This window comes from Embiotoca jacksoni, unplaced genomic scaffold (assembly GCF_022577435.1).
Source record: "Embiotoca jacksoni isolate LCO1_2020_lvr unplaced genomic scaffold, fEmbJac1.0.p SCAF_56, whole genome shotgun sequence".
Taxonomy (NCBI): Eukaryota; Metazoa; Chordata; class Actinopteri; family Embiotocidae; genus Embiotoca; species Embiotoca jacksoni.
The window spans coordinates 1,768,818-1,793,790 of record NW_027185410.1 but is presented as its reverse complement, the minus strand read 5'-3'; the positions used below and the strand labels follow the sequence as shown (position 1 = coordinate 1,793,790).

Genomic DNA, 24,973 nt, shown 5'->3' with positions numbered 1-24,973 from the left:
AAAGGAAAATTTGGTGCTGATGATGTCTCACCGGGCTGGGGAAGCTGATCTGTGCAGAGGAACGGGCTGAAAGTCCTCCACGCCGACGTGCAGGACGTGTCCACAGATACCAGAGACATTTCATTGCTGTTATTGCTGCACAAGGATGTCACATAGTTCACGGAAAGCACATATTTTTTTGCCACTCAAAGATATGCAATATTGGATCATTTTCTTCAATCAACATATCACCATGTATATTTTTTTTCTCATTTTTTAAAATTTCTTTATTTACTTTTTAGTACTTGTGTGAAAATTGAATGATTTAGGTCATATTTGTGCAGAAATTGGGAGACAATTCTAAAAGGATTTGAAAACTTTGGTGCAGCACATTATTGAAGTTTGGTAAGAATATATATGAAGGCTACAAAATACGTACTTCAAAATCCATTTTTGATAATTCAACACATTGTTTGCACAAAAAGGAAGTGCAATGTCTTACAACTGAGGATGTGTAATACTCTTGTACCTTAATGCATACTGTCTGACTGGACTGATGCAGGGAAGTGCAACAATTAGTCGCCTGAATTATATGGTGAGACCACATTTCACATAAACCGCGTTGCTTCTAGTTTTGCTGTCTAAACACAGAGAGCCAAACAGCGAGGAAGAACTGATGGCAGGTAGTTTATCAAAGATTATGGATGGCATTTTTAAATTACACTTCCAAATTAGCCGTCACATTTGTTTGTATTTTTAACACCTTATTTATCATTCTCAAATAGCCTGTTTATCAGCCTAAGAAAAAAGAATAAAAATGAAACCTAAACCAGCTAATTTGGAAGTATGTAAAAATCAAAACCCTGCCTCCATTTCGATTTTGTTTTCATGCAAACCCGGTTTAGATATAATTTTTTTCTTTTTGCTGGTAAAACAGGATAAAATAAGTGCATAAGATGGGTGAAAAAGAACCTGTAAAATCTAAAGATAGATATAGCTATATATATAAATCATAAAATACAACTTTAACCCCATTAATAAGAGCATGTTGGACAGGAGGAAATGACCAACCCTGACAGGCTGCCATTCTACGGACCGTACCACCTTCTGCTTTAGCCGAGGGGGGGCAGTCACGTGCACGTCTGTGTCCGTTTCCATCAGCAACAATCACCGAAGATCATAAGAGGGACGTGTTTTCTTTTCGGGATATATTTCTGCATACAGCCATTTGGCTACACTTTGCAGCACGTATCGTGACACTGTTATCAGTCCCCTTCCACCTCCCCCGCCCCCCGCTGCCTTTGCAGTGGTCGAGGGGGGGGGGGGGGGTGTTCGGCCGGAGAGAGAACTGCCATTTTACAAGTGACTGTTAGCCGCATCTCTCAAGTGACAGAGCACAACTTATTCACATGTTGTTGTCAGTTTGTTTTCCCCAGAGTCGCCGACGGCATAAATAACCTTCTGTTGTGAGCAAAACGTCCAAAAAAATCCGACAGTTTGCTTTTAAGCACAAGTGAAATTAACAGTGTTGGCGTAAGAAACACGGGTAAGTTGTTCATCATTTGAAGTTATCAAACATATTGTAGCTAGCTGAACGTTAACATAACAAACCGACGGCACGGTAGCTTTCTAAGTAAACAACTAATGATGATTGACAGGTAGTTGACAGTCTGTTAGGTTTGCAGGAGGTAAACTACGATGTGTATTTCGGATGTAGTTTAGCTGTATGGGGCTTTTAATACAACGCTTTTTAGAGGTTTTGTAGTTCACGTATATGTATAGTAAACATACATACACACACACACACCATGCAGTCTATTATATACACACATATATACTAAAACACACACATATATAAATATATATATACACATACACCATATAGTCTATAATATACACACATATATACTAAAACACATATATACACCATACAGTCTATTATACACATAAATACGAGAACACACACACACATATATATATATATATATATATATATATATATATATATATATATGCACACCATACAGTCTATGATATACTCACAAATACGCACATATATACACGCCATACAGTGTATGATATACACACATCTATACTAACACACACATAGAAAAATATATATACACATATATATGTGTGTGTGTATATGTGTATATATGTAAATAAAGGCTGTGGTGCATGTGACCCTACTAACTGATCCAAAAGGCCGAAGGCGTTCGTTCAGTCTGGTAAAGTGTTTCTTTTACAACATCCATGTATCTAACATTAAGCAAACACACCGTTATCTCGATTAAACATGTAATTAGTTGGCGCTTAAAAAAAAAAAAAGAGAGCGATATGATTTTGACGAGCTTAACAAATCCCTCTTTGCATGAAAACTATTTATGTCCACTCCAGGTTTCTATTCTAAACAGGGGAAAAAAAAAACTGAACGACAGAAAGCAGCAAAGTCGTATTCTTTGGTCCCTTTTTCTGTTTGCAAACAAGCAAATTGCATCACAGCCAACAACTGTTAACCAGGTCATTAATCATGGTTGTAAAACTTTTTTAACAAAATGAACACAGCTGTGCTGTAATATGTCCTATCGATGTACTAAATATAACAAAAAAATAAGTAAATAAATCACATGCATGGTAAAAAAAAAAAAAAAAAAAAGCCCTCCCTGCTGGGAGGTTTCTACGTATCTGTCGGCACCAGAAGAGCTTGTTGGAAAGTAGGAAATGAGACAGTGGACGATGTTAGATATGTTCTATTAAAGTGTATTTTCTCACATCATGTATGAACTCAGGGCCTAAAGCGCTCTGACGGTGCCGGCAGAGACACAGAAACCTCCTCGCAAGGGCACAAAATACATAAAAAACTTCACTTCCTCTCGTGCAACTCCATCCTCCGGAAAATGTTCAAACTCCCTCACTCTGATGTTTAAACTTCGGTTCGATGCTCTCCACTGTGTCTAGATGCTTTAAGTTTCTGCCACAAGATTGTCTGTCTGTGTTTAGTGAGCAGTTGAATGAATGGATTCTGGATTATGTACAAATAAATCATCCAAATTATGGAAAAAGAGTCGTATGCTGTTGCTGCCGGGCGTCCTGTAGATATTTAGTTCTACGGGGTCGTAGTTAGTCATGCTGTCCCCGATCTGCTGACTGGACAGTCGTGTACAATGAGTCCATACTTTATGTTGTTGTTCTGTTTTTATTTTTATTGAATAGCACTCTTGATGATTTAATCCCCGGGTTTATTTATCAGTTCTCAACTTTAGCTCACTGTAAGCATATTTATTCATGTGTTGAGTGTCTTTGTTAAATGTGAAAATCTTTGCTGTTTATTTATGTGTAATGTTGTGTGTGTGTGTGTGTGTGTGTGTGTGTGTGTGTGTGTGTGTGTGTGTGTGTGTGTGTGTGTGTGTGTTTTTTGTCATGTGTTTTGTGTCTGTTTAGCGGTTGAAGTACAAAAGTCCTGGATGGATAGTCTTGACCCTGAAACCCTGTATGTGTCTCCAGAGCACACCGGGCATCCCATAATCCCCCTCTGTACCTTGGAAGGCTCCGACTTGGCACCCGGGGGGTAAGGAGCCTTCGTCTCTTCTCTGTTCTCCCACAATAAAGGATTTTAGAAAACGTGTCGATACCCATGTGATCTGCCGCCCACAGCGTCCAGCGAAACATCTCACGGTCAAAAATATAAAACTATATCTACGAAGGAAGAACAGATCAAAATCTAATACCAACTTTCTCATGTTTTAAATGTTTATACATTACATGTTTTATAATTTGTTAAATATCAAATATGAGAATATTTGGGATACAATTGAGACTTATGTGTGAGATTGCGCAACACAATTTGGAAAACGCATGTTTTCTGAGAACTTCTGATTTTGAGTATTAGTGAAAGGCGTCTCATCTTTAGCGATACGCTGAGTTTGGAGGAATTTCTTTTGCTGTTTGGCAGAAACACGAAGCACCTTTTATTAGACGATATACAGTGGGTACGGAAAGTATTCAGACCCCTTTAAATTTTTCACTCTTTGTTTCATTGCAGCTATTTGCTAAAATCAAAAAAGTTCATTTTATTTCTCATTAATGTACACTCAGCACCCGATCTTGACAGAAAAAAGCAGAAATGTAGAAATTTGTGCAAATTTATTAAAAAAGAAAAACTGAAATATCACATGGTCATAAGTATTTAGACCCTTTGCTGTGACACTCATATTTAACTCACATGCTGTCCATTTCTTCTGATCCTCCTTGAGATGGTTTTACTCCTTCATTGGAGTCCAGCTGTGTTGAATTAAACTGATTGGACTTGATTAGGAAAGGCACACACCTGTCTATATAAGACCTTACAGCTCACAGTGCATGTCAGAGCAAATGAGAATCATGAGGTCGAAGGAACTGTCCAAGGAGCTCAGAGACAGAATTGTGGCAAGGCACAGATCTGGCCAAGGTTACAAAATAATTTCTGCAGCACTCAAGGTTCCTAAGAGCACAGTGGCCTCCATAATCCTTAAATGGAAGAAGTTTGGGACGACCAGAACTCTTCCTAGACCTGGCCGTCCAGCCAAACTGAGCAATCGTGGGAGAAGAGCCTTGGTGAGAGAGGTAAAGAAGAACCCAAAGATCACTGTGGCTGAGCTCCAGAGATGCAGTAGGGAGATGGGAGAAAGTTCCACAAAGTCAACTATCACTGCAGCTCTCCACCAGTCGGGGCTTTATGGCAGAGTGGCCCGACGGAAGCCTCTCCTCAGTGCAAGACATATGAAAGCCCGCATAGAGTTAGCCAAAAAACACATGAAGGACTCCCAGACTATGAGAAATAAGATTCTCTGGTCTGATGAGACCAAGATTGAACTTTTTGGCGTTAATTCTAAGCGGTATGTGTGGAGAAAACCAGGCACTGCTCATCACCTGCCCAATACAATCCCAACAGTGAAACATGGTGGTGGCAGCATCATGCTATGGGGGTGTTTTTCAGCTGCAGGGACAGGACGACTGATTGCAATTGAAGGAAAGATGAATGCGGCCAAGTACAGAGATATCTGGAAGAAAACCTCTTCCAGAGTGCTCTGGACCTCAGACTGGGCCGAAGGTTCACCTTCCAACAAGACAATGACCCTAAGCACACAGCTAAAATAACAAAGGAGTGGCTTCAGAACAACTCTGTGACCATTCTTGACGGGCCCAGCCAGAGCCCTGACCTAAACCCAATTGAGCATCTCTGGAGAGACCTGAAAATGGCTGTCCACCAACGTTCACCATCCAACCTGACGGAACTGGAGAGGATCTGCAAGGAAGAATGGCAGAGGATCCCCAAATCCAGGTGTGAAAAGCCTGTTGCATCATTCCCAAGAAGACTCATGGCTGTACTAGCTCAAAAGGGTGCTTCTACTCAATACTGAGCAAAGGGTCTGAATACTTATGACCATGTGATATTTCAGTTTTTCTTTTTTAATAAATTTGCACAAATTTCTACATTTCTGTTTTTTTCTGTCAAGATGGGGTGCTGAGTGTACATTAATGAGAAATAAAATGAACTTTTTTGATTTTAGCAAATGGCTGCAATGAAACGAGTGAAAAATTTAAAGGAGTCTGAATACTTTCTGTACCCACTGTATTCTCCTGTCTTTTAGCCTTTAGATTTAAGTTATATTGAACGATGGCAAAGCTGTGGGATCGCTTCTGGGGCTCAGAATATTTCCTCAAAAAACTTCAATTCTTTTTAGGTTTTCGAAATAAACTCCTGTCGCACAGAAAATTATATTGTGATGTCGTACGCGCCCAAAGACGGGTTCAGGATGTGTTCTGTACGTGGGCGATACAAAGCTTTACCCTAAACTCTAATAATGGGCCTTATTTTAACCGTTGCCAGAGCAACGACGAGTGCGAAGCAGCAGGTCTGTGGAAATTTTTTACAGCGCACGTTGGTTTCTGTTGTCAAAAAGCATGCGGTGAAATTAAACATGAACTTTAGATTGTGGTGGTTAATACATTTCCTCTATGCTCATCACTTTGAAACCACCGCGTTAATCACAGTAAACGCTTGACGACAACAGTCAAACAAAGTACACGCGGATGTGAAACAGATCCTAAAGGTGTAATTCGTAAGAATGAAATCCCTTTTTCTTTTTTTTAATAGGTGGGCGGTAGAGAGTCGGTGTACCGTCCAGGCAGTTGGCCCTCAGCTCACCGCTGCACACAGTCAGGCTTGTTGGGTTGAGACATGAGTAATGAGGGTGAAATATCAGGGGGGTCACAGACTCTGATAGATGGCTGATTCTGGCTTTCAGAGGACTCGAAGAGACAAACAGCGTTTGCTCAAACGTTTATGGATTTTTTTTTTGATGGTTCACCACCTTGCCATTATTTTTCCTCAGTATAACCGATGCTCAAAACATCGGTGACCTGATACTATTACCTGAGCCTTTGCTACATACCCACCGTTAACATTTACAGCTTTCTCAGTAGAAATGTAGTAAGTTCAACAATGAAACATCATTCCTTTACTCGGTGGTGGATGTTATAACTCTTGTTTTGCTTCTTGTTTTGCCAAAAGTTTCAGCCGTCGTTGTGTTTGTAGTTTCACTCATCATAGCTAGAAGTTAGAATACACGACTTGATGTCCGATGTCCTCCAATGTTGCGCTGGCAGAGAGTTTACGCCACGGTGACTCACTGTACCATCTGAAGGGAGAAAGTGGCATTATGAGACAAGCTTAGCCGGCGCTAGCCGGTTAGCATGCTAACTCCAAAAGAAAAAGAGTCATTATAATTAAGTCAATTTAAGCCCATTTATCTATTGAATGTAGAGAGAAAGACTTTCTTTAGTATGGCGGTGCAGAGACTGGCCAGGTGCCTGGAGAGAAATAAGCTGATTGACACTTCTGTGCAAAACGCTGAACTCCAGGTTTGGCAGATAGCATCGAGCATGTTTGTGTTACATGGCATCAAAGTTCAAAACATCGTTGCGAGAGAAAAGGGACTCGCATGTAGTGTTTTTAGACAAAGAGATGTTTGGCTTCATCTGGAGTGTGTTGGACTTCTTTAGGTTGCCGGGAGAGAGAGAGAGAGAGAGAGACAACCTGGTGAAGAAGAAATGTTCAGTCCATCAGGATGTGATTCACCACAGCTGATGTTACAACAGGTGGGATTTAAGTTTGTCTGCAGTCATAGGTGTGGGTGTTTACGGCCCTGTGAGTTTTTTTGTGCGCGCACTATGGACCGCACAAAGGCCCCAAAGCCAACGTTAGTTAACATTTCTGTTTTTACACACACACAAATCACACACAAACCAGTGCAGCAATGTAGGACAACAGGGCGAAGGCAGCCCCCCTCAGGCCGGAACCTAATTGTTAGCCCCCGGTCTGGCTAGTCCGGGGATTAGCTCCTGGCCGGGGAGCACTATTCTCTCCCCCTTTCATTCCCTCTGCCCACTGGGCCTTATCACCATCAATCTGACACCCTGTTTATCTGACGCTGCAGCCAGATCTGCTGGCCTAGGAAAAATGTTCACAAAGACCGTGGATCATCAGCACTTTGATTGTGGTCGTCCAAATGGCCATTACGCTCTCTGGCCCCAGTTATCCCAGCGTCCTCCTCTCCATCTCCATGCAACGTTTAGTCTCCCAGTCCCAGAAGCTGGAAAGCCGACCCAAAGGCCTGCCACTTTGTGTCTGTCAGTTGTGCGCTTCATCCCTTCTGAAACCGAGCTGTTAGCCAGAACTTTGTTTGCCGTGTTTGTCGTTCCGGCGGACTGAGGGTTTCCATGTGGATTGGTTTGTTCCGACAAGCTGTTTTCCCTCTTGTGTTTTGTGCGCCGTCACCTTATTATACCAGCGCCCAGGGACCTACCAGCAGGTGCCACGATCTGGAGTTTACCGCTGCCGCCTGATCACCGTGCCAATTTAGCTTCATAGTTTTAAAGAAGAGGAGGAACAAAAAGAAAGCATTTTCTTTTTTTTCGCCATGGCTTCTTTTAAGCTGGATTTCCTCCCGGAGATGATGGTGGACCATTGCTCTTTGAATTCTAGTCCTGTGTAAGTAACTTTGTGTTATATGTTTTGTAGAGTTGCCCGCTGTCCCTCTGAAATGAGATGGAAACCACTGGTCTGTCGGTTTTCTGGTTCATTTACGTTTTGATAGTTTGTTTATTGGATAAAATCCTCAGTCGCTGATGACGAGACGCAGAAACAAAAATACTTGTCGAATTCTCGGGGTCTCGTTTATTAGAACAAAACATAATCGGACAGTGGCAGAAATAAGTAAACCAGAGATACTTTTTATTTAATTCTCTTGTTTTTTGACACCAAAACAAAAAAGTAAACCCAACAGGCGATGCCACCTGAGGGTTACTGGAGTTTTTAAAATGAAATGTTGTCCCATTCTTGCCTAATATAGGATTTCAGCCGTTCAGCTGTTCGGGGTCTCTTATTGTTGTATTTTTCATTTCATCATGCGGCAATTTTTTTAAATGGGAGACAGATCTAGACTGCAGAAAGGTCAGTTTCACACCTGGACTTTTCTATTACGGTGCCATGCTGTTGAAATGCAATACAAAATGTGGTTGGATGTTGTTCTGCTGAAATAAACAAGACCTTCCCTGAAAGAGACGTTGTCTGGATGGCAGCATATGTTGCTCCAAAACCTGAATATATCATTCAGCATTAATGCTTCCTTCCAGATGTTCAAGCTACCCATGCCATGTGCACTAATGCATCCCTGTACCATCACAGATGCTGGCTTTAGAACTGAGCTGATAACAAGCTGGATGGTCCCTCTCCTCTTTAGTCTGGAGGATGCCGCGTCCATGATTTCCTAAAAGACTAAAAGTTTGATCCATCAGACCACAGGACAATTTTCTACTTCACCTCAGACCATCTTCAATGATCTCGGGTCCAGAGAAGGCGGCGGGGTTTCTGGATCATGTTTCTATCTGGTTTCATTATTTTCCCACACAGTCTTTCACAGAGTGGTGAACCTCTCCCCATCTTCACTGCTGAGAGACTCTGACTCTCTGACATCATCTTTTTATCGCCAATCATGTTATTGATCTGTTGCCAGGTAACCTAATTAGTTGAGATGTTCCACCAGGTGTTTATTTTTTTTAATCTTTACACAACTTTTCCAGTCTTTTGTTGACCCCGTCCCAACTTTTTTTTGACAAAAATTAACATATATTTTACATAAAACAAAATCAGTTTCAACATTTGATATGTTGTCTTTGGTCTATTTGAAATTAAATATAGGTTTATGTGATTTGTAAATCATTGCATTCTGTTTAATTTACATTTTACACAGTTTTCTAGCTTTTTTGGAAACTGTGTTGTAGAAGACTGGCATCAAAAAGCAGTGTTTTTGGGGGGCGTGTCTGTTGATTGACAGGCCTGCGGTGCAGTTAATTTTCTGCTATCGGTGGGCGGGACGCAGTATCGTCGGGTTTCCAATCCACCTCTTCCCCAGCTCGTCCAAACATTTGGCTTCAAACCGCTCTGAGCTAGCAAAATGGCGACAGCCGATCGCATGAAGGGTCGATGCTGGGCCACGATTTAATGTGATAGTATCGCGTTACATTTGCAAAGTCTGTAAGCTAGCGAGCAGCACATTAAGTGTCCGTGTGTGTTTACAGGAGGCATTCAGGTACAGCTGGGTTGTGATGGACCTTTGCTGGATGTCTCCACAGATCGCTGGTGTTTCAGCTCTAGAAGCACTTGTTACAACATCAGCATCGACTGTAGTGAAGAGTAATCACACTTCTGGACCTTTATTCTCTCCGCCAAGCTGCTCTGTGTGTGTGTGCGTGTGTGTGTGTGTGTGTGTGTGTGTGTGCGTGTGTGTGTATGCGCGTGTGTGTGTGTGCGTGTGTGTAATTTTCAATCAAGGGAGACACATCTTCATTGCATGTTTACCTGCTTTTAAACGTCTTTTATATTGTGGTGATTCACCTTAAAAGGAACATTAAAGACAAATTCCTTTTTACTGCAGGTTTTTGCACTCAACTCAAATATGAACTCAACATATTTGTTATGGCTTCCATTTTATGAGTTGAAGTAAAGTCCTGCATTACATGAAAGTGAATATTATTAGAATAAAATTATTAAAGTATGAAAAGTGAAAGTGAATGCTCCCTGTCAGTGTTTTACTGTTATTATCACTGCTGCATTAATTAGAATTAAGGTTATTTTAAGACTTCTTTCATGCATTTACAAGGTTTATTTATATCAAATTTCCTTCACAAATTTCTTAAAATCCACGGAAGGCAGTGATTCACCGTCGCCATGGTAATCCATCCACCTGGCAGGTGTGGCATATCAAGGTGCTGATCAAACAGCCTGATTATTGCAAAGGTATGCCTCGGATTGGTCACAATAACAGGCCACTCTAAGATGTGCAGATTCATCTTGTATGTATGGTATTTGGCACAATTTCACACGTGGCTACAGATATACATTTTTATTTTTGTGGAGTGTATTTTAGTTAAAATTGGATGTTCCACACTTTGGTACAGGCATCAAGTTCAATCACTATAAAGGTGCATGTGTACATGATGACATGTTGTTTATGAGTGAATGAGAGGCCGGTGTCAGAAGATAAAAAACAAAACAAATTCAACTTTTTTCTGTCCTTATCGTACAATTTAACTGTTGAAAATAACAACACATGCTGGATATACTCTGCATTATCCAGACAACAATATAGTTTCTGACAAAGTGCCTCTGAATCAGTAGAGCCGTTGAGATTGGCCGAGCTCCTTCTGAACTATTAGACCAGTCATCTGAGTTGGCTGAGAACAGATTTATTAATCACCACAGAATTATTTTTCACTTTGCACCGCTGCACCTGCCTGCACATCAGCTGTGCTCGGAGACTCCGACACAGTTGATGAAACCGTTGAACAACCACTCTGCTCTGGTCGTTGCACTTCTCCTGAAGTAATGCCAGATTAACGGGAATATTTACCCTCCCTGATATTCATTTGCATACATTGTATTTTTAGTTCAAATGCAATTTTCCACACGTATACACTAAGGGGCCTGATTTACTACAGTATCAAATAAAGGGTACTAAATTGCGTGTTTATTCCAAAAGTTTTGCACATTTATTTTGCGTGTGATTTACTAAGAGTAATATATACGAGTTGATATCAAGTGCAAATCGTTGTATTTAAATGACGTGTCTTAAAGTGATTCCGTTCTAACAGAACGACCGCAAAAGGAAATCTGATCCCATTGAAATGAATAAATATAAATTTAACAATGACAAAATGCTACATAGGAGATTATCAGCAAGGAAGTCAACGGGAATAATATACTGGGAATATTAAAATGTCCGCAAATAAAAGAGGGCCTGGGGATGAGATCCTCTAACAAACAGCGATCAGCAGGTCCAGATCTTTCTGTGATGAGCAGGTGAATTAGTTTCATTCAGTTCCTGGAGGTCTCGTGAACCTGATGAAGCTACCTGTGAATTCTGCAGTACTCATTCAGGATGTGACAGCTGAATAACAGGACTGGTGGGATATCCAAGCAGAGATACGCTGGAATGATGCAGAGGCAGCAAAATGCTTGGAAGAAGTTTTTTTAATTGCTGGTGGCTCCTCCTTGTTATTGGTTTTAAATCATTATTCAGTTCATTCAATAACTCAGAAATGTCATTGCAAGACAGACGATATGTCTGAATGATTCATGCCTCTGGTATGGTGGCACTGAGTACCAGAGGCATGAATCGTGTTTTGCACAAACATAGCAACAAAAACGAGCAGCCTTGAAGTACAAAACACAAATACAAAAAGAAAAAAACAGAACAACAAAAACTTCAGAGTCCTGAAGTGCAAAGCGCAAATATATAAATGATTGTTGTATTTGTGTTTTGCACCTCGGATCCACCGTACTCTGACATCAGAAATGTTCAACGGGTGTAAAACCTCGTTCTCTACGTATTCTTTGGTTTCCTGCGTCTCCTTCACAATAAGAGCAGCCATCTCTCCTGATGTTCATCTGATTAAAACCTTCAGTCGTACTAAAATACACAACAATCACTTCTCCTGTTTCTACTTTCAGGTTTAGCAAATACCGTTGCGGGTGCTAAATTGTTCTATTTGCATGTTTCCCTCCCAGGATTTTGCACGTTCAAGCAGAAACGCTCAATGTTACATATGATGCAGGCAAACACGCAAAATGGACATGTTAAATTGCACATTTGAAAGACTCAATCCTCACTGCACATCGTTAGTAGATCTGCTTGGACATTTCTTTGCGGGTGATGTGAAGTTTGCACGTGATTTTACACAGGCTTTTACTTTAGTATTAGTAAATCAGGCTCTAAATCTTTCAAATTTGTATTCATTCAAAATGGCCGCTCGATTGACATCAGCTAAAAAGTGTACTTTTGGCCAAAGCTGGAATATGAAATCCTTACAAATCACGCAGTTAGAAATGTATGCTGCCAGTGAGCTCAAATCTTCGGTGAAAGTTTTTGATTGGCTTTAGCGAATGTTGCTGGTATGTATCTGCACTGAATATTAACTTAAGGTTTGTGGTCCTTTTGGTCAAATTTTGCACAGTTAAAGTGTCAGATCTGAAAAAAAATTCAGATCAAGTGTCAACCAGCAGTGACGTCACCCGTTGGTTTGGAAACGGCCGTAATGAAGCCTCGAGCGCCATCTTTGCTAGTTTGGAGCGGTTTGGTGCAGGAATTCACCATATTTGAATGAGCTGGGGGAGGAGCCACCAGTAATTAAGCAAGCTGTTATAATTATTTGTTTATCCATCTAGAGTTAGAGGAGTTCAAATATTGTCATCATACTGTACTCATACACTGTGTATATGCTTACAGTTCTAAAAATATATTTTCTTTATCCAATATTCCAAGAAGCAGAACAAAAAAAGTTCTCTTACTTTCCGGACACGAGCAACCTGCAGTATGTAGAATAATTGGGCAGCAGGTCTTTTAGAAGCAGCTTTCACTGCAGCTGGACTCACTGACATCTGCATTATTAAATATCCTGCTAAATTGAAAAATTGCTGTCACGCAAACTTTTATGCTCCTGGTGGTAATTTGTGGCTCAATAGATGATGTCTTTTGTAGTAAAAAAACAACAACAACAACTTAATTATGTAATGCGATGTCTTTCCGTGGTTAGCAGCTTTGTAACGCCAGAAAACAAAGAAGACATTTTGTTTTATTTGGGATTTTATTTCTAAGAGTTGCTGTGCAACTAGTTTCAGGGTAAGAGTTTAACATAAATAATAAATCAATAATGTCCACTTCTCACAAACATGTCTGTAACTCAGGAACTGATGATGATGAAGCGATGAAATTTGTACCAGTTACTCGTCAGGGTTATATCTTCCTCATATCTTCATATCGCTGATGACACTAGTAGCTTGAACTATGCTTTCTGTGTTGAATGCCATATGTTTCTGTGTTACGCAAAGTTTGGGTGTTTCTCCTTTGTTAGTTTTTGTTAGTTTTATTAGACTGCTTCATATCCAGTCAGATTGATAAGCAACTTGACTATTATACAGCTGTGGAAGAATTTGTCATCCTTCCATGAAAAAAAAGAAAGACCTGTAATTTTCCTCAGAAATATTTTGAAACTGACAAACACGATCGACCTCCATCATTGTGATTCAATATTTGATAAAAAAAAAAAAAAAAATTACTTTGCATGACTGCATGTTTCATCTCATTCCATTAAATAGAGGAAAGCCACTTACGAATATTCCCATATTTTGTTCTTAGCCATTTTGTGGTGATTAGGTGTGTTTTGGGTCATTATCTTGGTGGATGTACTTTTCTGACACTGGGCAGCACGTTTTGCTCCAGAATGCCTTGATAGTTGTACAGTTTTGTTCAGCCCTGCGGATATTTAAGGCACCCTGTGCTGCAGCAACGCAGCCCTGAAACAGAACCGAACCTCCTTAATTTTTATGCCTCTATGTTTTCGGGTTGTCTGCCTGATGTCCGTCGGTCCCGTTCTTGTGTACGCAATGTCTCAAGAATGCCATCAGGGACTTTCTCCAAACTTGGCAAAATGATTAATTTGCTATCTAATGTGGCACAATCATTCACTTGGCCTCAAGGATGACCTGAATAGAGTTTGGTGGTCAAAGGTCAAACCTCAAAGTCACTGTGACCCTGCGTCCCTCACCATCCACCTCGTTCTTATGAATGCAATATCTCAAGAACGACATGAGGGAATTTCTTCAAGCTTGGCAAAAAAATTAACTTCCTACCAACAATGAACTGATAAGATTTTGGTGGTTAAAGGTCAAAGTCAAGGTCACTACCACCTCACACTGACCCACGCTAGTGAATGTGATACTTCAGGAACGCATGGAGGGAATTTCTTTAAATTTGTCACAAATGTTCACTATGCCTCAACAATGAACTGATTAGACTTCGGTGGTCAAAGGTCGCTGTGACCTCAAGTTTTTTCAATTCAAGTGAACGGGATATCTCTGGAAAGCTTTGAGGGACCTTCTTTAAATTCAGCACAAATGTTTACTTGGACTCACGGATGATATCAAATGTCAAGGTCACTTTTCCTAAATTTCTGTCATATCCACTCATTCTGTTCACGTGAAAACAATATTTCAGGAACACATAGAGGCAATTTCTTTTACATTTGGCACTCACATTCACTTAAAGATTAACTACTCACAATGTCTTAGTCGAAGGTAACTGTGACCTCACAAAGCACATTTGTGGCCATAACTCAATAATTTATACATGAATTATGACATGTCATACAAATACCTAATAGAGTACAACGATTATTTTTCTTATTATTTAACACTATAACTAAGGAGCAGAAGGGGAGATTGTGACCATATTTCACATGTAGATAAGTGGGTGAGATTGCAACTGGGTGTCCACCCAGAAATTGTGCTGATTGTATAGATTTTCTGTGCTGTAAGAATTTAAATTGTGTGACGCATCCATGTTTTAGAAAGAGATTCTTTGCAGTTACATCTGTATGAGTTTGGACAGGTGCATCTAAATTAACACTTGACTGATAAGCGTACAGGCACACAAGTGCTCGGTGGTAATACTTGTTCACAGTAGGTATGGCTTTTCCTTTCCTTGAAAACTTCATCTATTTTGTCTGTGAATACAGAGCTGATGTGATGTAGGAAAAAGCTCCAGTTCTGTCTCATCTGTCCAAAGGAAGTTCTCCCAGAAGCTCTGAGGCTCTTTGGTCATCTTCCTTGGAGCCCACTGCACTCAGAAAGTGATGCATGCTGCAATCAGACACTGATTTACCTAGACCTTGGACGTTTCTTCTGGTTATTTGTCTGCCATCACCAACATCCATGTGTTCAACCTGAAGTCAATTCTTCTCTATCAGTTTGACTACAGTCCCACAGACCTTTAACATGGTAATAATATTTGCAACTGTAGTCATGGGAACACCAAACTGCTTGGAGATGGTCTCGGCTTTTACCGTTAACCTGCTTGTCTGTATTTCCTGTCTTATCTTCTCAGACAGCTCTCCGCTTTTCTTTCTCTGATCCATATTCAGTCTGGTGCACATTTTGATACCAAACAACAGTGACCACTTTTCTACATTTAAATAAAGGGAAATATCCCTTTACCCCAATTAATTTTGAATTTTTTCCAGCAAATTTATGAAGACCATTTAAGTATAATCTTTGTAGAAAAAGCAATAATTTGTCTTTTTTAACACACTATCTTTGCTTTACTGCTCTATGGCGTCGATGAGTAGTATAATGCAGTAATAACTAAGGTGTGATTCAAAAGCTGCTGGTAAAAATGTTGCAGCTGAAAGGTAGGCTTTAAAAACATTGTAGAATTCTTTTGTTATGAAGGCATTTTATATATTTTCCGCTGTGATTGTATAAAGGAACTAAAAGCAAAAGAAAAAAGAGTGGATCTTAATTTCTCATATTTGTTGAAGAAAGTACTTCAAGAAATAGTTGCCTTAAAGGCCTAGTGTGTTTGATTTCAGACAATATATTGTCAGAAATGGAAACTAATATTAGCGAAGCACCTTTCTCTGCTTCATTAACACAAAGTGTATTTGCAAGGTTATTAGCAGATTATTCAGTAGAAAATATGCTCTTTATCTTGTTATGCTGTTAATCAGCATCATAAATAAATAAAATAAAACACGATCAAAGCATAACTAATTTGAAAATGTACTGAGCTGTTATTGACTGGTTCATTATGTCCATTTAATGTCCTGGGGTTTGTCTTTGCAGGGGGAAGAAGATGAATGGGTCTCTGGACCACCCCGACCAACCGGATGTTGATGCCATTAAGATGTTCGTGGGACAGATTCCACGGTCCTGGTCCGAGGATCAGCTTCGTGAACTGTTTGAGCCTTTTGGAGCGGTCTATGAGATTAATGTCCTCCGAGACCGCAGCCAAAATCCACCACAGAGCAAAGGTCAGTGTGTAGTAACACACGAATGGAGAACATGAAGTACATTGTGGAAATTTCAAATAGCAAGTATCAAAATGGGAGAGGCACATTGCCACAATAATATTTATTTTGAACCTGCGGGTTACACATTATACTATGGTATAATAAACTTAATTTGTAGATATAATAAAACCGTGAAGCCTTTGGTAATGTACTTTGTCAGTGAGCCAAAGCCATTTTTATTGGCTTTTTTTCAAAGAACTTTTCCATTATCTTCTTAAGATCAGTTACTAAACCTTAGTAGACTAAAATAAGTGTCTTCCTTTGGAAGAACATAGAGTCGTGACAAAATAGGTACATCTCATGGAATTTTTTTCACTGAACCTCTTTGAAACAGTTCCTACATTTATATTTTGATATACTATTAAAAACTATTAATTTTGGCGTCATTTATAAATAAATAGAAAAACACAGATCAGTCACATGGAAAAGGTAAGTACACCCCTACATGTATCACACCTTAAAAACCATAAAATTAGAATCAGATAAGGGTCTAGTGATTAGAACCTTCTTTGTGAGTTATTTAAACTGCTGATATATAGAGTCTAGTTTTCTCTTTGCTTTTGAAAAGCTTTGTAAGGCCTTCAGGAAAAAAAAGGTTGTGGATGCCTGTGAGTTTGGCAATTGATTTAAAAATATCTCATTCCACTCTAAACAAACGTCATCTACATGTGGTGTAGATTTCAAATAACTGTCAATTTGTTCAGGACTGACCGCAGCAAATTCAGCCCAAGAGCAAATCCTTTGATGCAAAAGGAAGTCTCCAAGAATCCCAAAAGTTCATTACAGGATCTGCAGGTAACTCTGCAACTGTTGGTGTCAAAGTGCATGCATCTACAATAAGAATGGGACTGTACAGATTTAACCTGGATGTGAGTTGTGCCAGGACAAAGCTTTAGAGAGAAACATTAGAGAATAACTTCAGTTTGTTAATGTAGACAAAAACCAGGCGTTTTGAAATAATGTTGGACAGATTAATACTCTGGACAGAGAAATCAAAGATTGACCACACTAACAGTGGACATGTAGGGTTCAACGTAACATGTTCTCCTCCCTGGCCCAGCCAGACAGTAGGTCAGAGTTTTACTGGCCCCTTGTATATTCTCAGTATTCCAGCAGCCCAAAAATTGAATAACGCTTTCCCAATAATTTTGGTGATTTATTACACAACCCCATTTCCCCAAAAGTTGGGACACTTTGTAAAATGTAAGTAAAAACAGAATGCATTGATTGATTTGCAAATCATGTAAATTCATATTTAATTACAAATACACCAAAGACAACATATCCAATGTTGAAACCGAGAAATTTGATTGTTTTACGAAAAATATATGCTTATTTTGAATTTGACGCCAGCAACACGTCTCAAAAAAGCTGGACAGTGTTTACCACTGTGCAGCATCTCTTTTTACAGCACTCTGTAAACATTTACAGAGTGTAATTAGATGTCGTTTAAAAACAAGTGACCTTTCATTCCCCCTGCAGGTAAAACTACAACCTAATTTTCATAAAAAAGAGTCGTTCTCCGGTTTTATGTGCTATTGCACAAATGTGTGTTCCTGACTAAATGCGCGCACACACACACAGACACACAGAGAAAAAAATGGTTTTGTTGTTTTAAAAAGCTTTGTCAGTATTTTAGTACCCATGTCTTGTGTTAGTAGATACTAGAATCTTCCACTTTCATAGTTTCCAATGGTTTTCACATAATAATAATTGCACACAAAGAGAAGAGGCACAAACACACACAGCAGTATAATTATGTATATAATCTTTTTTTTGTGCTAAAAACTCTCCCATTTGAACATTTGTGCTGCTAAATTTCTTTGTGTGCTCCTAAATTTTGAGTGGTGAACTTCTCTCCATCTTCACTGCTGGGATGCTCTTTTAATATCCAATAATGTTACTGATCTGTTGCCAAATAACCTAATTAGTTGTGAGATGTGATTTTTTTTTTTTTTTTTTTTTTTTTTTTTTTTGCATTACACAGCTTTTTGAGTGTTTTGTTGCCCTTGTCCAAACTTTTTTGAGACATGTTGCTGACATCAAATTCAAAATAAGCATCCATTTTTCATAAAACAATAAAATTTCTGAGTTTCAGCATTTGATGTCGTCTTTGATTTATTTTAAATTTAATATGGGTTTACATAATTTGCAAGTAACTGTATTCTGTTTTTATTGACATTTTACACAAGTTCACAACTTTTTTGGAAACGGGGTGCATGCATTTCCGATTACAACAACATGGCTCTCGAGTAGAAGAGATGCTAAACTGGCCTCCTGCAGTCCAGACCTGTCACACACTGAAAACATTTGGAGCATCATGAAATGGAAAAATAGGACAAAGGAGAACCTGAACTGTTGACAAGCTGAAATCTTATATCAGGCAAGAAAAGGGACAACATTTCACTTTGAAAACTCCAGAAACTGGTCTCTCAAACATTTACAGAATGTTGTTTAAAGAAGAGGTGATGCAACCAAGTGGTAAACATGCTCTCGTCCCAACTTTTTAGAGATGTGTTGCTGTCATCAAAATCAAAATGAGGACATACAGTGGTGTGAAAAAGTGTTTGCCCCCTTCCTAATTTCTTATTTTTTTGCATGTCTGACACACTTAAATGTTTCAGATCATCAAACAAATTTAAATATTGGTCAAAGATAACACAAGTAAACACAAAATGCAGTTTTTAAATCAAGGTTTTTATTATTAAGGGAGAAAAAAAATCCAAACCCACATGGCCCTGTGTGAAAAAGTGTTTGCCCCCTCCTGTTAAAACATAACTTAACTGTGGTTTATCACACCTGAGTTCAATTTCTCGAGCCACACCCAGGCCTGATTACTGCCACACCTGTTCTCAATCAAGAAATCACTTAAATAGGACCTGCCTGACAAAGTGAAGTAAAGTAGACCAAAAGATCTTCAAAAGCTAGACATCATGCCGAGATCCAAAGAAATTCAGGAACAAATGAGAAAGAAAGTAATTGAGATCTATCAGTCTGGAAAAGGTTCTAAAGCCATTTCTAAAGCTTTGGGACTCCAGTGAACTACAGTGAGAGCCATTATCCACAAATGGAGAAAACATGGAACAGTGGTGAACCTTCCCAGGAGTGGCCGGCCGACCAAAATTACCCCAAGAGCGCAGCGACGACTCATCCGAGAGGTCACAAAAGACCCCACAACAACATCCAAAGAACTGCAGGCCTCGCTTGCCTCAGTTAAGGTCAGTGTTCATGACTCCACCATAAGAAAGAGACTGGGCAAAAATGGCCTGCATGACAGAGTTCCATGACGAAAACCGCAAAGAGAACATTAAGGCTCGTCTCATTTTTGCCAGAAAACATCTTGATGATCCCCTAGACTTTTAGGAAAATACTCTGTGGACTGACGAGACAAAAGTTGAACTTTTTGGAAGGTGTGTGTCCCATTACATCTGGCGTAAAAGTAACACCGCATTCCAGAAAAAGAACATCATACCAACAGTAAAATGTGGTGGTAGTGTGATGGTCTGGGGCTGTTTTGCTGCTTCAGGACCTGGAAGACTTGCTGTGATAAATGGAACCATGAATTCTACTGTCTACCAAAAAATCCTGAAGGAGAATGTCCGGCCATCTGTTCGTGACCTCAAGCTGAAGCCAACTTGGGTTCTGCAGCAGGACAATGATCCAAAACACACCAGCAAGTCCACCTTTGAATGGCTAAAGAAAAAACAAAATGAACACTTTGGAGTGGCCTAGTCAAAGTCCTGACCTGAATCCTATTGAGATGCTGTGGGATGACCTTAAAAAGGCAGTTTGTGCTCGAAAACCCTCCAATGTGGCTGAATTACAACAACTCTACAAAGATGAGTGGGCCAAAATTCCTCCACAGCGCTGTAAAAGACTCATTGCAAGTTATCGCAAACGCTTGATTGCAGTTGTTGCTGCAAAGGGTGGCCCAACCAGTTATTAGGTTTAGGGGGCAAACACTTTTTCACACCACTGGATCTTTTACTAAACAATAAAATGTCTCCTTTTCAAAATTTGATATGTTGTCTTTTTTCTATTTTAAAATAATTATGGGATTATGTGATTTGCAAAATGCCAGTCCGCAACAGCATTTACTACACCGCAAAAAAATATTCAAATAGGGCTTACATTTGAAATTTGTTCACATCTGTATCAGTATGTACATGTACACATGCATACAAGGAGTAAACAGAAAATGGGAGAGTTAGTATTGTTAGTAGTGGTGATGACAGTAGTAGCAGTACTGGTATTGCTATTTGTATTTTTTGTAGTCAGGACATTTTTGTTTGAATTGTCCCAATACTACAAATCTCAAACAGCGTTACCATTTTTTACAGTGTACAACACCCTCTGTTCTTCGACTCTCAGATAAGAAACCCCCCCTCCCAGAGTACTAGTAATAGTGTAAATAAAATACATAATATATTCAGGCTGAAACGGACCTGCTGGTGTCATAGTGTAAAGAGGGACGAGGCCTGAAGTTTTAAGAAATAACTAAAAGATGAGTTTTCATTTTTGATGTAAGTTCCTCGACAGTCTGATGTCTGCAGGGAGGTTAAACCACAGGAACGAGGCTCGACAGGAAACGTCCTGCAGCCTGTTGAGTTCCTTAAAGCTGTGGAGACGGACAGGAACCGATAGCTGTATTACAAACGTCCATACTTATGTTCTGACATTTGCTATTTTGAGTGAATAACTGCGGTCACACTAACCAGTTTGGAAACATGCAACTGCACCACAAGCACCCGGAGGACGCACCCAAAACAGTCCAAAGACTTGAGTGTGAAAACTCTGGACACTTTCCACAACTCAACGGTCACCATCAGTATTTCCAGCGTGTGCGTTAAACAGAAACTCGATCATTTCTGGGCAAAATGAATTAAAGAGCGTCAGTGTGCGGTTTGAGACAATACCACCGCGTCAAAATTCAAGTCCTACACAAGTAAATGTCTTAATATGTGAGAGTACTATATGTTGGTGTACTGAGGGAAGTCCACCATTTGGAACACAGCCATCGTGTTTTCGGTGTGCAGAGCACAGGATGAATGTTATCTAAAGGTTAAACCATTACAGATTATTAAACGTGAGCACAATAAACTATCCTCTTAAAAAGTATTTAGACCCGCTCACTTTTTGCACATTTTACTACGTTGTTGATGCTGCGAAATAAATAAACTTGACAAAATCTTTCCAATAAATCTACTTAGTCTCAATAACCCACATGACAAAGTGAAAACAAACTTGTATTTACAAATATATTCAGATTCTTTGGTCTCTAAATTGTGGGTCAGTTCCATTCTGTTTATATTAATTGTATAGACTGGAGTCCACCTGTGGAAAACTGAATGGAGGAGGAAGGTAGACATCTGTAAATCTGTAACATAAGGTCCAACAATTCACACAGCGCGCCGGGATGAAAACCAAAGACCGATCCGCAAAGAAATTGTGGTTATGATAAATCTAAGCAAGGGTATAAAAACCTTTCTACGTTACTGTGTGCGTGATGCAGGAAATCCCACACGAACCCACCATGTTAACAAGCCATGCTGGTTAGATGACGTTTCAGCGGCTACACCGATGATGTAACATTGAGATGGTTCTATCCACAGGTCAACTAGTACTAGTTGAGCTAGTCCTAAAAGCAAGTAGAGTCGAGTAGAACAGAGCTTGTATTGTCAGTTTTTCCATTGGGAAAAAGTCCGGGATGGTACCTGGTACCTGGTACCTGGTACTATTTTTGCTCTCACCTCCGTCGAGGTTCCAAGTGAGTGGACGTGATACTAAAAGATGATGTGAAAATACCACTAAGACCCCTAATTGATCACGGAGGTTTGTCACAATTATTGCACTACTAAGTGCAGGAGATGCCTGTATAAACATGCTATTGTCAACTAGCCAATCTACTGTAATGGTTTGCAATTTCTTTTCAATGGACTACTCGCATTACCCCGCAAAAAGTTCGGTCACCAGGTGACATGATACAGCAAGTGTGTGACATTGCAGATGATTTCACTGTGGTTTCACGCTTTGTCACGATGCCGCGTTGAGGGTGATACTAGCTGCAGTGGAAAACCAGTGTAACGAGCATGAAAGCGAGTGCAGTCATGTAGAGTTGGTCCAGGCAGTGGAAAACAGGCATCTTTGAGTGGTCTCAGTATTTGTGAGATGATAGAAGTTGGGTTCCAGACAAGAAAAGACAAGACAGACACCCCAAAAACACAATTTTGTACATTTGCTTACATTTTCTTTGAACAGTTTTCTCTATGGTATGAGTCGTCCATATGGTACACCCTTATTTAAAAAAGTAAAATATTATGCATGATAGGATTTTTATTCTCACTTATAAGTAATCCAAAAGTCACACAAAGTTTAAAGGATAGCATTCATTGCTGAACTTTAGATGTTGCTGATATATCCGCAGAAAATTTAAAATCACCGATTGCACGTGTTTTTCTTTAAAAAAAAAAAATAATAATAAAAAAAATGCCTACAATTAACAGACTATATTATGGTTTTAAAAACCCCATTTAATATTCATAAAAAATGTGACCACACTTAGACTTCGGCTGCCTGGTTTCTGTAGGTCCATGTCTGGATTGCATTTGGGTGCTTAAACATTATACTGTCTTGCAAAACTATTTATTATTATTAATATGTTTATCATTATGATTATGATGGGGTTACGATATTATAAATATGGGACGACATTATAAATATGGGGATTATGCTGCGGGCAGGTGACTCAAACCTGGCCGATGATCTGTCGCAAACAAAAAATAAGGACATATCTCAACAAGCAAATCAAAAGATATTGGTGACTTTGTGCAGAAATTATGTTCATTCTAATTATTACAAACGGCGAGAATGGTTGACTCGGAAAACAAAATATATGGTCAAACACGGCTACTCTGCCTGGCACAGTGCCAGCAGTAGTAGTAGTAGTAGTAGCCACACATACACCAACGCCATACCGATATCACACAATGCCCTGTGTTCATTGTTTGCTTCCCTCACAATGCCATGTCAATGTTTTGTCTTGTGTCTTACAATAAAACAAACGTATGACCTTTCACACCAAATCTGGTCAACTGAGTCAGCTGTGTAACACTTTTCTGTCTTTCTCATTCCCCGGCAGGCTGCTGTTTTATAACGTACTATACTCGCAAATCAGCCTTAGAAGCACAGAATGCTCTGCACAACATGAAGATTCTGCCAGGGGTAGGTAACAGTCTCCTTCATCTGCCATTTCAATGCATGCTGGTTCCTCTGAAAGCCTTGAACTTATTTTCTGTGGTTGACCAAATACAAACTGTACCCGAAGGTGGATGGCAGCTGCAGCATAGATCTTGGTTCAGTTTTGCAGTGTGAACTTAAACAGACCATCAAAGACTTTGAGTAGCAGTCGGAGCTGATTCAGCAGCCCGAGGTCAAAACACCATCTTGTGTTGGAACAGAATAATTTAGGCTCAAAACTCACTAACTGTAGATTACACATTTGAATACAAAAAAATACAGAGCTACATTTTGCTAATTTGCAAATCCAGGATGAATTTCAGACTCGGCAGTCAGATTTCATGCAGATTGATCAAAGGCTGTTGTTGCTTTGGCAACTTCCCAAATATTTAATGATACGTAATTCCCCCTGGCTTGTAAAATAGAGAAAATCTCATTTAGGGGTCTCCTGCTAACCTCAGGTATGTCTGCATTTGTACAAATCGGTCTTTCTTTCCAGTGAGATGAAAATAAGTTTCTCTGTGTCAGAGGCTGGTCCTGGCTTCTGAGTTTGCATATTCTGTTGTTGGTTGGGACCGCATTACTTTTATGCCCAGTTGACCTGAAAATCATTTCTGTTGCATAATACATGTTGACATTACTCCTGTACGTAATGTATTCAAATGGCATTTAAAGGACTCTGAGAGCCTATCAGGAACACGTCTTTCTGCTTGGATGAGGCTGAAATCAAAATTCTTGGGTTCTCCAATGACATCATGATGTCTGCCAATCGGGATAATTGCTCCATTCTTGTGCTATTGGATGTTAGCGCAGCATTTGACACTGTTGGGCACAGTATATTGATTGAGAGGCTGAGGCGGTGGGTGGGTGTTTGTTGTACCGCCCTGGACTGGTTCTCCTCCTATTTGTTGGATAGGAGGTTTTCTGTGTTGCTGGCTCCCTACGTGTCTCAAACAGCTGCTCTGTCCTGTGGGGTTCCTCAGGGCTCTGTCCTGGGTCCCATTTTATTTCAGTTCAATTTTATTTATATATTTTTTTTAAATTCCCCTTGTGGGATTAATAAAGTATCCATCCGTCCGTCCGTCCGTCCATCCGTCGCCAAATCACAACACAGGTTATTTCATGGCCCTTAACACATTAAAGTCCTTACAGCAGAACATTACAACATTATACAGAGAAACCCAATGATTCAACAATTCCCACATAAGCTAGGAGGGAAAAAAAAAATCCTCTTTAAGGAAGAAAAACCTCCAACAGAGGGAAGAAAAAACTCCCTTTAACAGGAAGAAACCTCCGACAGAACCAGACTCAG

The 24,973-nt window shown here is 39.7% G+C and overlaps 1 protein-coding gene across 14 annotated transcripts in view; it reads left to right on the top strand.

Annotated features, from left to right (window-relative positions):
- The first annotated feature begins 1,168 nt into the window (after positions 1-1,168).
- Positions 1,169-24,973, top strand: part of celf1 (cugbp, Elav-like family member 1) — a 50,440-nt gene continuing 26,635 nt past the window's right edge. For 6 of the 14 annotated variants that reach the window (XM_069172865.1, XM_069172863.1, XM_069172864.1 and 3 more), the window contains exons 1-4: positions 1,169-1,525; positions 3,421-3,547; positions 16,199-16,386; positions 23,564-23,646. In XM_069172865.1, coding sequence (XP_069028966.1) covers positions 3,444-3,547; positions 16,199-16,386; positions 23,564-23,646 — 375 coding nt within the window. In that variant the 5' untranslated portion in view covers positions 1,169-1,525; positions 3,421-3,443. Of the gene's footprint in view, positions 1,526-3,420; positions 3,548-6,202; positions 7,120-7,148; positions 8,012-15,219; positions 15,356-16,198; positions 17,221-23,563; positions 23,647-24,973 lie in introns of those variants that run through there. The other 8 variants (XM_069172873.1, XM_069172872.1, XM_069172866.1 and 5 more) reach the window with 7 other exon arrangements.